Source organism: Bos grunniens, chromosome 15, assembly GCF_055505025.1.
Source record: "Bos grunniens cultivar Pamir isolate PY7600 chromosome 15, Bosgru_T2T1.0, whole genome shotgun sequence".
NCBI lineage: Eukaryota > Metazoa > Chordata > Mammalia > Artiodactyla > Bovidae > Bos > Bos grunniens.
In genome coordinates, this window is record NC_141179.1 from 49083167 (window position 1) to 49097480 (window position 14314).

Here is a 14314-nt window from a genome sequence, read left to right on the forward strand (position 1 = left end):
AATCCGAAGCTACTTTAACGTGTTGGAATAATCAACGTGTTTCATAATCAAATATGAAAGTCAATATAAAGTTTTAAGCACCTGCCTACATGATACGAGCCATTAAATCTTTGTAATGACTTCCAGGGCCAGAATTCAAGTCAGGATAATAATGTGAAAAACAAGCCAATCAATTCTGCTGCAAAGAGGCCTTTAGATTTAGTTTTTCAACATTGGCTTTCTGATCTTTAGAACAGCAGTTTCTAAGGAAGAGAAAATAATTGCTCATCCTTTCAATAGTGCCTATTAAATGAATACTTAGCCAACTGATGACATGAATGAATAGTGGGTGGGGAACTCTGGGTTGATGTCAGAGGCAAAGTGTCTTCAACCTGAGTCTCCAAGTCACAGGAGCACACATGGGTTGAACATCCCAGAGGGTAAGAGCTCCCATGGGAAATCACTTGCCACAGGTTTCATGCATAAATATTCCTCTTGGCTTATCACTAAGGTTGAAAAACTAATTTCTGGCTATGTCATTTAGAGTGGGAGAAAACAGAAACATTTCCACTATTTGGAGGAAAATATGCTTGGAAACAACACAAATGGAAAAGTATGGGTGCAGAGTGACTACTTTATAGTACTCTTCATTCTAAATGCTTTATGAGTTGGAAGGAGAAAACTAAGAATTCTTTCGAGAATCTTCTCTCTCAATTTTATAGGTATACCATCTCACCGGCATCCCTGGGAAAATGTCCCAGAAAACATATCCTTCCGAAAATTAGTTTCCTGCTCCAGTCTGTTCATCGTTACAGGTGTCTTCTAAGGTCCGCCAGTGGATGAATAACGACACTTAAGTGACATCAGGAGACCACCATTCTCTTCCAGCCGACAGATACATATGCCTCTAAAGGACAGAGTTGCTTGGCCACATTATGTAAAGTTAGTTAACTTTTAGCATAATTTTGTTTACTTAGAAATTCTACCTCATCTGAGCATTCTCATTGAAAAATACTTTCTGGCTGCCTCGAAAAATTATCTCAGATCCAGAATGATAGCTTTAGTAAGCCCCAGCACTAATTCCTCCTCCTTCCTTCTCACTGGATTTTCTGGTCTGGAGCAGCAATATCCCTGGATCTCTGTTCCCTTCTCCACCATTTATGCTGTTGTTCTTTTGGGTAACTGCCTGGTGCTGTACGTAATCTGGACTGAACCTAGCCTGCATCAGCCCATGTTCTACTTCCTGGCCATGCTGGCTATCACTGATTTGTGTATGGGACTGTCCACAGTGAACACAGTGCTAGGGATCCTGTTGGGGTTAATTCAAGAGATCAGCCTGGATTCCTGCATTACCCAGGCCTATTTCATCCATGGTCTGTCCTTCATGGAATCCTCTGTTCTCCTAACTATGGCCTTTGACCGGTACACTGCAATTTGCAATCCACTGCGTTATTCCTCTATCCTGACTAATTCCAGAATTATCAAAATCGGACTCACCATTTTAGGTAGGAGTTTCTTCTTTATTACACCCCCTATTATCTGTTTGAAATACTTCCACTACTGCCGTCCCCACATCCTCTCTCACTCATTCTGCCTGCACCAAGACCTTCTCCGCCTAGCCTGCTCAGACATTCGATTCAATAGCTACTATGCCCTGATGCTGGTTATTTGCACACTATTGTTGGATGCTGTACTTATCCTCTTCTCCTATGTCCTGATTCTTAAGTCAGTTCTGGCAATTGCTTCTCGGGAGGAACGGCATAAGTCATTTCAGACGTGCATCTCCCACGTTTGTGCTGTCCTCGTGTTCTACATTCCTATCATTAGCCTTACAATGGTGCACCGATTTGGCAAGTATCTCTCTCCAGTGGTCCATGTCCTTATGGGCAACATCTACATCCTTTTTCCACCTCTGATGAACCCTATCATCTACAGTGTCAAGATCCAGCAGATTCGTAGCAGAATGCTCAGACTCTTTTCTCTAAAAATATGTTGAGATATTACAGTGTTCAAAAACCAAAATAGCAACAATAAAAATAAACAAGCAAATATCAGTACAAAAATACACTTTGTTGGAATTAAGACTTTAGCCCTGAACCCATGATCCTTGATTTTAAAACACACTTTAAATGTAGATAATCACCTCAAACAAGTTCCATCCTAGCCTATGACTTGGAAGTCAGCTGTTTTTAGGATGGAGGTAGGAAATTCTATCTGAAGCATTCCATGGATTTCTTCTAAATTTGTGTAAACAAGACAGACATAGGTAATGCCATAATTGTTACCATATTCAAAAATGTATAAACCTATTTAACATGCCCAGAATGGCTTTTTGAGCACTTTTTTGCATGGAAACAAAGTCAGATTCAAAAACTTGGTCTTTAAGTTTCAAAAGTGGGTAACTTGAAGCATTTTAGATTATCTGAGATCCAGTTACTTAATCTTTAAAATGGGGAAAATACCAACTGACAGAAATTTTGTAAAGATTGTCTGGACCAGAATTGTCCACTAGTATTTTTCATAGTGAATAGAGGGGGAAGAGATGGAAACATTGACAGATTTTCTCTTCTTGGGCCCTAAAATTACTGCAGATGGTGATGGCAGCCATGAAATTAGAAAACAGTTGCTTCTTGGCAGGAAAGCTATAACAAAATGTAGACAGTGTGTTAAAAAGCAAGGACATCACTTTGCCAACAAAGGTCTGCATAGTCAAGGCTATGGTCTTTCCGGTAGCCATGTATGGCTGTGAGAGCTGGACCATAAAGAAGGCAGAGTACCAAAGAATCGATGCTTTCAAACTGTGGTGCTGGAGAAGACTCTTGGAATGCAAGGGGATGAAACCAGTCAACCTAAAAGGAAATCAACTCTGAATACTCTTTGGAAGGACTGATGCTGAAGCTGAAGTTCCAATAATTTGACCACCTGCTTCGAACTGTTGACTCATTGGAAAAGACCCTGATGCTGGGAAAGATTGAAGGCAGGAGGAGAAGAGGGCAACAGAGGATGAAATGGTTGGATAACATCACCGATGCAATGGACATAAACGTGGGCCAAATCTGGCAGATAGTGAAGGACAGGGAAGTCTGGCATGCTACAGTTTATGGGGCAGTGAAGAGTCAGACATGACTTAGTGACTGAACAGCAAAAATAATTTTTCTAAAATGATAAAGATGTTCTCTAAAATAGAGTAATAAATACAAACGTAGACTGCTAGCTGCATATGGCTACTGAACACTTGAAATGTAGGTAGTACAACTGGGCAACTACATTTTCAACTCTGTTTTATTGTGGTTAATGTGCTTAATCACTTAGTTGTGTCTGATTGTTCAACCCTTAGGACTGTAGCCCACCAGGCTCCTCAGTCCATGGAATTCTCCAGGCAAGAATACTGGAATGGGTTGCTAATCCCTCCTCCGGGAGATTTTTTTGACCCAGGTATTGAACCATGTTTCTTGTGTCTCCTGGATTGCAGGTGGCTCTTTACCTGCTGAGGGAAAGCTCCATTTTATTGTGTTTTATATATATTTAAATGTTAAAAGGCCATTATATTGGACAATGCAGTGGCTACTGCATTAAACAGTGTAGATCTAGAATGTAAAGAGGGCATATAGCAAAATATGACTTTGGATTTAACTTGTACCATATCTAATTTAAATTGTTATATATATATATATTTATTATTTTATTTTATTTTTTAACTTTACAATATTGTATTGGTTTTGCCATATATCAACATGAATCTGCCACGGGTATACACGTGTTCCCCATCCTGAACCCTCCTCCCTCCTCCCTCCCTGTACCATCCCTCTGGGTCATCCCAGTGCACCAGCCCCAAATATCCAGTATCGTGCATCGAACCTGGACTGGCGACTTGTTTCGTATATGATACTATACATGTTTCAATGCCATTCTCCCAAATCATCCCACCCTTGCCCTCTCCCACAGAGTCCAAAAGACTGTTCTATACATCAGTGTCTCTTTTGCTGTCTCGTATACAGGGTTATTGTTACCATCTTTCTAAATTCCAAATATATATGTGTTAGTATACTGTATTGGTGTTTTTCTTTCTAGCTCACTTGTTATTTTTATATGCAGACTTACTTGTTACATTTTATATGCAGACTTCACTGCCTTTGGGCTAGAAGCTGATTTTGCTTTGAATCTTCAAATCTAAAGAGGTGAATGTGAAACTGTCTGTTTACCACTGATTCTGAGTTCAAATGTAAATTAACATAGGTTCCCTTCTAAATAATTTAGTTCTGTTTTCAAAAGAAGGAACACAAGAATCACTTAGATATCTGTGCAGAGACAAAGAGGATGATTAGTTCAATAATTCTATAGTCTCTTAGGAGGGATCAGAGCTATTATTCCATAGAACCTAGAAACCTAGCTTCCAAGGACTAAAAAACCTGTTATCTATGAATTCAGCAGCCCCTCCCTGGGGCTGTTGTCAGTCTGGTAGCCTGAAGAGCCAATGAAAAACAATTACCTTTTAGGAGTTGACATGACTTTATTATAAAGCCTAAAAGATATAATCCAGCTTGGGTAAGAAATACTTCTAAAACAGTGAGTTAAAAAAAAAAAAAAGGTTCTCTTCTTTTTTCCTTTTGTTATAGGTAGCCTGCCATGTCATTGCACTGCTCCTTAAAGTGAAATCATAACAAATCATGAGAAAGCTAAAAGAGCTGGAGTATGGTGACAGAAGTAGGGTGCAGGAAATTAGAAAGTCTCAGCTCAGCTGGTATTCATTTAGCTCTCATATCAAAAAGTTAAGGTCTAGAATGGGAGAGATCAGTGATTCTTACAAGTGACAGAACATGGCCAAGGATTCAAAATGTAATTTTAGTAAAAAATAATCTGCTATAATAAATCCATAATCAGATACTCACTGTACACTGTACCTCCTAATTTTCCTAAAATGATCTTACTGTTAAATATACAAAGGGTTTTCTACAGGAGGCTATGTTTCTGTTCCCTGGGATCTTTGTGACCATTACTTGAAAAAGGAAAAAAATCTGATAGAGTAATAAATAGAAACTTCCAGAGGAGGAAAATGAAAATGCATCATTTTCTAGAATGTTTCTGATTAAAACTTTAAAAATAATACCAACTCAACCAAGAGCTCTTTTGCAGTGGGAATTTATATCTTAAAACTTTTCTACTAAAAGTGTGGTTTCTAATCCTGTAGCCTCAGCACCATCTGGGAGCTCATAAGAAATGTGGAATCTTGGGCTCTAGTCTTCCTACTTGGAGAAGGCAATGGCACCCCACTCCAGTACTCTTGCCTGGAAAACGCCATGGACAGAGGAGCCTGGTGGGCTGCAGTTCATGGGGTTGTTAAGTCAGACATGACTGAGCAACTTCACTTTCACTTTTCACTTTCATGCATTGGAGAAGGAAATGGCAACCCACTCCAGTGTTCTTGCCTGGAGAATCCCAGGGATGGGGGAGCCTGGTGGGCTGCAGTCCGTGGGGTCACACAGAGTTGGACACGACTGAAGTGACTTAGCAGCAGCAATAGCAGTAGCAGTCTTCCTACTGAATCAGAATCTCTATGAGTGCTTGCTTTTGTCTATTAAAATATGGCTTTATTTGATGAGTTTGGATATATATCAGACACCAATGACACTATCACCACAGTCAAGGTAATAGACATGTCTGTCACCTCCAAAAGTTTCTTTGTATCTTTTGTGTGTTTATTTGTTCATTTTGTTATAAGAACACAATATGAGATTTACCTTCTTAGGCATAAAACAGCATGTTGTAAAACTGCAAACATTAAATATGTGCAGTTTTTGTATAGCAATTATACCTCAATAAAACTGTGAAAAAATGGATTTATTTAAATTTTAGCTGTCCCAACTTTCCCCAGAATCCTATAATGACTTTATTAATTTCTTTGGGAAATGTCCTCTGGTTCTTCTGGTATGCTGTCTTCCTCTTTTCAGTGGGTCGATAAACCTCATTATATCAGATTACAGTTTGTTTCTGGTGTTTTTTACATTTTTATATATCATATCAAGCCATGTTTTGTTCAATCTTTAAGTTTTATGTATTAATTTCTACCAAATAACATACCAATTATTCCCCATGCTGTATGAACACACTACTATAAATTTGAAAAACTATTAATCAAATATATTTTATATGTGCATTACTTAATAAATGCATTTTTCTTTAGCTGTGATCTTCATTCTCCACCTATTACCATGTCAGTCTATCTTATCTTGCTACTGAAAAACAGCCACCAATGTATTTCATTACATTTTTCTCCCCTGATAACTTTCCCTCATTCAAATCTGAGTACTCAAGGAAAGACAAGTGAAGTGAAATTCACTCAGTCGTGTCTGACTCCTTGTGACCCCATGGACTATGTAGTCTATGGAAATCTCCAGGCTAGAATACTGGAGTGGGTAACTGTTCCCTTTCCAGGGGACCTTCCCAGCCCAGGGATTGAACCCAGTTCTGCATTGCAGGCAGATTCTTTACCAGCTGAGCCACCAAGGAAGCCCTCATATTGCTTATAAGTGAGCAGTTATGGAGGATCAAAGGCTCAGACTCTCCTTTAGCAGCTTCCTTTGCTTAAGCAAAAAAGAAAAAAGGGAAAGGAACACTCTCATACAGAGGTGTATGTAACCAGAGTGAACCCCACCATTCTGGATGTGAGGCCACTTGGAAATACAAGCAAGCACGAGTGTCTCAGAGCCCTGCGTTGTTTGGGACAGGACACAGTTAGTTAACATCTAGGAGCAGTGCCAGGAAAACCTGCATTCAAGGAAAGAGAAATAGTGCATAATTTATGTTTGACAATAAATTATCCATACATACATCTGCTTATTATTATGTAACTGTTACAAACAAGGATATAGATCAATATTCATTGATTTAGGGATTCTTAAATCCCAAATTGATTTCTTAATTTAAATCTATGATTTCTTCTGTGAAAAAATAAGATGCTAAATAAGACATGTAGTATCTCCCAACTGGGATAACATGCTTGGATAAAGTTTTCATGTCTCTAAGCACAGACAAAGGGGTAAAATGTCTCCATCCTGATCACACTGGATATTATCGGAAGGAGGAAAAACAGATGACTAACATTTGCTTTTTGATTTGTTATAATGAGCATGCATCACTCTTTTAATTAAACAAAATCTAACAAAACATACTAAATTAAAAAAAGACAAAATAAAGGATTGAAATTTGTTCTTTATAATATAGGCAACTGCACTGGCCCCTATGCTAGTTTGTCTATGTAAAGCCTAAATTTTACGATGTATTTGAAAAAGCACAAACCTCCTTAAGCCTTACAGATAGTCCTTGTATATTTTTCCTCAGAACAAGTTACCTAATAACCTTAAGTTCCTTATAGTAGCAAATCTAAGAGATACTACATTAGTGATTCTTCCCAGATAAAGATCCTCAGGAAAGTGATTTACAAAGAATAAGTGGACAGAATAGTTGCTGTCAGTAAACGTATTCTTCAATGTGTCAGAACAAATTACTTTGAGAAAAGTTCAAGGCTTCTGAATTACTGCTCCCAATCACTGAGAAATGATACATCCTACTAAAGAAAAGGAAATAGTTATGCTTTTTTGTCTAATACAAACTCCCAGCAGCATTGTCTTAAGAATGAAAAGAAGGAAGGTATCCATTTATGTCCAAATTAGCTGTCCCAAGTAAGGACTATCTGGGGTTCCTTTCTAACCGTTTCCTTTTTAGGTCCTATAGGAAATTGAAAGCTTAATGAGAATTCTCTCACTTTCTAACTGAGGAACTAGCATTCAGGACTCTATTTTGCCTATCAAACAGCTCCCCAGAATCAGTTTTGAACGTCTTAAATGCTAAAACAGATTTAGGGCTAAAATCCCCATCAGTTCAATATCAACATACGGAAAGCTTAAGCCCAATGAATTTCTATCACTACCTTAGTTACAAAACCATGAACCCTTATCTGTCTCTTGTATTCCACAGAATTTTGATACCTGAAGCTTTTGGCTGAACGATTTGATCTAAAGTGATAGCAAAATCTGACGTGAACTGATGTAAGGATATTTATCATCTTTATTTATTCTGCATAGCTAAATATTCACAGGCTCTTTGAAATAATGTCAATCTATTGAATTATGAAGTAATCATCAAGATCCCAGTGATATGATTATATAACATCAAGAATATGATCTTGTAACTTTTCTAAACTCTGGAAAATTATTTTCCTGAAACACACGGCCCCAAGAGTTCAGGTAACAGACTATAGATACCTGTGTGTGAGTGCTCAGTCGCTCATCGTGTCCAACTCTTTGTGACTCCATGGACTTGAGCCCAACAGCCTCCTCTCTCCATGGGATTTTCTAGGCAAGAATATGAGATGCATTGCCATTTCCTTCTTCAGAGGATCTTCCTGACCCAGGGATCAAATCTGCTTCTTCACCTCTTCTGCATTGCAGGCGAATTCTTTACCACTGAACCATCAGGGAAACCACATAGATATCTATGAGAGATTGAACACACTGAAGGTCATTAATAATGATTAATTCATCTGTGTAGGATATTAGTAGAGCTGGATTTTAAACTAGTAAAGGCTCACTGCTATTTTGAGATTATATATCTCTGAAATCATTACTTAAGAAAAGCTTTTGGTCCAAAAATGCATAACTTTTCAAGTAAATGGGACAACTAGATCTATATATTTCCAAAATTTGGAAATATTAAAATAAATTATCAGTAGAGCCTATAGCCTCCTCCTCTGGATTATAGTCTTTATTCTTCTGATCACCACCAGATACTCAGATGCAGAGGCCAATTCTTATGGTCACGTAATTCCTCATTGTTCTTCCTCAATATCTTTTCCTTTAACATGCTTTGGTTCCCTTAATTGGTTTTCCAAGGGCAAGTGGGCAGATAAGTACTGTTCTTTTTTTACATCCAAACCGTCAAGGAGAAACTATTCTGTTAACTGTCATTTATGGTTTCAAAATCTTTTTATGGAAAGTATTTGAAATACAGGGAACATTGGGTGTCTGTCCTTCCAAACAGCATTTACACTTGTGTAATAACATATTTTCAAGCACAAACTGGAATCAAGATTGCCAGGAAAAATATCAATAATCTCACATATGCAGATGGCACCACCCTTATGCCAGAAAGTTAAGAACTAAAGAGCCTCTTGATGAAAGTGAGAGAAGAGCATGAAAAAGCTGACTTAAAGCTCAACATTCAGAAAACTAAGATCATGGCATCTGGTCCCATCATTCCATGGCAAATAGATGGGGAAACAATGCAAACAGTGAGAAATTTTATTTTTGGGCGGCTCAAAATCACTGCAGATGGTGACTGCAGTCATGAAATTAAAAGACGCTTGTGCCTTGGAAGAAAAGCTGTTACCAACCCAGACAGCATACTAAAAAGCAGAGACATTACTTTGCCTACAAAGCTCCATCTAGTCAAAGCTATGGTTTTTCCAATAGTCATGTATGGCTGTGAGAGTTGGACTATAAAGAAAGCTGAGCACCGAAGAACTGATGCTTTTGAACTGTGGTGTTGGGGAAGACTCCTGAGAGACCCTTGGGCTGAAAGGAGCTCAAACTAGTCAATCCTAAAGGAAATAAGTCCTAAATTTTCATTGGAAGGACAGATGCTGAAGCTAAAACTCCAATACTGTTGCCTCCTAAAGCAAAGAACTGACTTATTAGAAAAGACCCTGATGCCAGGATAGATTGGAGGTGGGAGGAGAAAGGGATGACAGAGGATGAGATCGTTGGATGGTATTTCCAACTCAAAGGATGAGTTTGAGTAAGCTCTGGGAGTTGGTGATGGACAGGGAAGCCTGTCTTGCTGCAGTCCATTGGTTCTTAAAGAGCTGGACACAACTGAGTGACTGAACTGAATGACTGAATAAGATATAGCCTCTCTTAGCCAGTGAGTACAAAATGTCTAGGTAACTTATTAGATGATTCAGGTGCTAGCTTAGCATTGATTGTCCAATTAAAGTCAGCTAATGGTCAGGCATCATATCTATAGGAAATTTATACTTATATAGGTAAAAAATTTTTCCCAGAAGTCCTTGCTAAGTATCAGCATATAATGGTATTTGGAAAGATCCACTTGAAGAAGGTAATGAGAAAACATCTTCCTCCACAAATATCTTTTATCTGCATGGAGTCAGTTTTGAGTCCCATCTATCAAGGAATTGTTTTCACCTCTTCTTTCCTCCATCTGGATCCCTCAAAGGGTGAAAGGGATCTCTGCAGTAGCTGAATAGTATTTCTGGACCTGTGATGCTGGCAGATTCTCTGTGATGCTGACAAGTCCTACCATGCGACCAATGAAAGAGGGATGAAGCCAAAGAGCCTTCAATTTTCAAGGTAAATAAGATGACAAAATCCAATTTTAAATGCCTTCTCGAAAGTGTATAGTTCTTCAATATGTGGCATTGACAACTCAAAATTTCAGATGCCTCCATGGAGACAAGATATCATTGCTGTGGTCTGAGTCTCTGATACATAAAGGAAACTTGGATATTTAGCAGTATGTATTAACTAGGGTGTCCAGGAGTTCTTGCCAGAGCAAAAGCCACACAAATTGTAAAGCAAGAGAAAATAAGAGTGCTTCTCCCTGAGGGTTATGTACTAGAGCCAGCTCCAAATTATCTCTGTGACAGGAGTTAAATTCAGTCCCCCGGGGGTGATGATCTTGGGTCTGAGATATGCTTAGAAGGAAATATAAATAGACAGTTCCAGATTTCCTATTTAGATTTGGGGCAACTCAACTAGTTAAATATCTTCAGGAGCTTAGAAAGTATAGGTAAGTAAACTGAGTAATGTTTAGTTAAAACATGTAGAAAAAGATAGAAGGGGAAAAAAGCCAGCAAACTGCAGAAACAGCTCATTCTTTCCAGAACTTAAATATCTTGCATTTCTTTTAACTCTGACCTATGAAATATTAGACATTAATTGTATGTGACCTGCAATTGCAGTTTCTTTGTGTGTGTGTGTGTGTTTTATTATATGGGCACTCTGCAAAGAGCAGAAATATATATTTTTTCTTTTAAAATCTGTTGATGTCATTTTTCTTTGATATGAAGATTTGAATGTTGTGTTTAGAAGATTAAGCTTATATTCCAAAAGTTAAAAACAAGGTTCACTAGTTAAACAAGCTTAGTAATTAACTATAATGTATATATGCACATGCATGTAAATATATGCATAGATTTTTCCATAGAATTTAGTGAATATGTAATATATGTCAGGTTCTGGACTAGGCAGATTAACAAACTGAAACAGAGATTGTAACTGCCTTCTGTATGTAACAAAGATGTTGCATCAGCGATGGAACGAGAATAAGACTCCATTTCTAAGCCCAAGTGTTCATGACTATGCTGAACGACCTTCACCTTACAAAAGTAAAATGCCAGATTTGGAGTGAAAATTATCAATTGAGACCATATGTCTAGTATAAGAAAATAAGTCTTGGTCTTTCTGGGTACCTTAAACCAGTTGAGTAGCTGTTTAGTGGATCATAAGACTGAAGTCTAGAAAATTAAGCTTCTTCAAAGTAACAATTGTCTTGGTCTTAATGATGATCATTTTGCATGTGCCCTAGTTACATGTTTTGAGGATAAAAATATATCTGAGTTATATATCAACTACCATAAAATACTAGCTACAGAATTTATTCACATTTCTAAAATTGAAGTCTAGTTGATTTACAATGCTGTATTATTTTCAAATGGACTGTGAAGTGATTCAGTTTTATATACATATACATATATACTTCCTATTCTTTTCCATCATAGGTTATTACAAGATGTTGAGTATAGTTCCCTGTCCTACACAGTAGGTCTTTTTGGTTTATCTATTTTATATATAGTATTCTGTATATGTTATTCCCAAACTACTAATTTATCTCTCCCCACTCCCCCTCCCCCCACCCCTGCCCTTCATTCCCCTTAGGTAATCATAAATTTTCTGAGTCTGTGATTGACTCATATTTTAATTGATGTTTATTTGTAGATATCTTACTAAACTTCAAATTAAGTAACTTGTTTAATAGTCATGTAGTTAGAATATGACTTCACCAGTACTTGAATACAATTCTATGTGGCCCTAGAACTACACTGTTTCCATTAACCACATGCTGTCTGTGTGCACATGTTCAGGCCCAGTCAGATTATGCCATCAGTAATATTACAGAGTAATACCCTGATCCCCAGACCTACAAATTAATAACTGCAGGTTATAAGACTACAGTTAAAGCAGATCATGGATGTCCCCAAAGATCACCAGGGCAGTTAGAAGAAAGGAAAATTTGTTTTCCTTCCTTCCCATCTTCATTTCAATGTTTCCTTCAATCACATTCCTCTTCTCTCCCCCATCTCTAATGTCCTGATGAAGCCCAACTCTAAACCCCTACCCTATAACTATACTTCACTCATATACAGGGCTCTGGCATAGATATGTGCCAGACACACTTCAAAATTAACCTTTACTCTCATTCTCTGAAATATATAAATCTATCTTAAAAGAAATTTCAAGCAGTTAATTTGGGCTATATGTTAAATGGTGGAATAATTGGTTTATTAAATTAAAAAATAGATCCACAGACATAAGAATCTCAATTTTATTCCAGCATTTTAAAAAAATCACATATCAGTTAAGAAAAGGCCTAATGGGGATGACTATTTGAGTATTTTATCTTCTAAGTTGTAACTCAAGAAACAGGGGTCTGAACATTCTAATCAGTCAGTCACAAAGTTGCTTAGTCATGTCCGACTCTTTGTGACCCCATGGATTGTAGCCGGCTAGGCTCCTCTGTCCTTGGGATTCTCCACGCAATGGAGTGGGTAGCCATTCCCTTCTCCAGGGGATCTTCCCAACCCAGGGATTGAACCGAGGTCTCCCACATTGCAGGTGGATTCTTTACCATCTGAGCCACCAGGGAAGTCCAATAGTTTAAATTGGAACATTCCAATAGTATAAAGCAATAGGTCAGGATATGCAACACTTAATAAACAATAAACATAGTAAAGCATACTGTTCAATGATTAATATACTGAACTGCAGTAGAATCAAGGAGTGAAGAGGAATCTGTTTCTAAAGCTCACATGCCTTCTCGGAAAATAAGAAATTTAACTAACTTTGATTTGAGAATAAGGACTAGGGAAGAGTGTAATCCACTTATTTTATACATGTGTCTATAACTGTACTTGCAGCTATAGGTTTATGTGTATACACACACAAACACACACACATACTGTGTCTCCCAGCCTGCCTTTTGACTCAGCATCTTCCTTGTTTCTATCGACCCTCCTTTGGAACTAAAGAAAATTTTGATCAATAAATAAATAAGTCAATAAACAAATCAAATAAATTTGATCAATAAACAAATAAGTCCTTCTCTTTTTCTGAAGAACTGTGGACTCTTGCTTTATAATGTGAAATCATTGTGGTTTGCTGCTGTGGTGATATTTAGAAATACAAAATATATAGTCTAATTTTCAAACAGTGATAGAAGTGAGATAGAATATATTTTTTCCTTTACCAAATGCTAGGAAAGTCCATCTAAGAAGCCAACTCAGTCTGGCATTGTACATAGTTTGAGTTTTCAATGTGCATCCTGCAATTTTAAGAAATGTATTGAAGGATCAGGATCACTCTGATTCACTTGTGTATCCTCAGTGCCTGGCATAGGGCTTAGCATCAAGCTGGTGGTTCATTAATGTTGAAGAGGGCATATACCTTGAAACCTATTTTATCAAACTCTAGTTCCTTTCCTCCTCCATAAGCTGTATACTTCAATTTAACATCTGTCTATTTTACTCAGAGACATGATCAGTGAATATTTTGATAACATGTTTTTGTAACTAGTTTTATTTTGATAGATTGTGTTAGATGGTGTTTTAGTTCAAAGCTTTCAAATTCACTTTGGCTGATTTTAAATCCAGTGGGACCTAGAGCAAGAGTCTAAAAGCTTTGGAAATTTTTTTTTTCCATCTTATAGGGATAACAACAGCCATGTTATGGATTATCATAAAGGTATTTTCAACAGGTTAAGGTGAAAACTTAATAAGTTAATATATGTAAAGTATTATGACACATATTACACTTTTACTAAATATTAACTGATATCTTTTTCAAGATACAAGATTCAGTTATTCCATGGAGGGAATCAAGAGTGCAATTTTAGGCTAGTTAATCTATCTTGCTGTCCTTTCATAATAACAGATGAGAAAAGAAATCTGATCAGACATCACAGGGACTAAAGTGGTGCACATGAACCTGAGCTCAGCCCTATGGTCTTTCCCTGAAGGTCCTGGGTCTGGAATAAGCAGTCACAG

General features: G+C 37.5%; 1 protein-coding gene across 1 annotated transcript; it reads left to right on the forward strand.

Annotated features, from left to right (window-relative positions):
• The first annotated feature begins 1021 nt into the window (after nt 1-1021).
• On the forward strand, nt 1022-1975 carry OR51V1 (olfactory receptor family 51 subfamily V member 1). The gene has a single exon (XM_086342015.1). It carries the CDS (start codon nt 1031-1033, stop codon nt 1973-1975), a length of 945 nt encoding a protein of 314 aa, XP_086198141.1. The 5' UTR covers nt 1022-1030.
• Nucleotides 1976-14314: the final 12339 nt, after the last annotated feature.

Bases quoted from the DNA above. Each gene is read 5' to 3' on its own strand.
- OR51V1 (XM_086342015.1), top strand. From the start codon at position 1,031: ATGATAGCTTTAGTAAGCCCCAGCACTAATTCCTCCTCCTTCCTTCTC.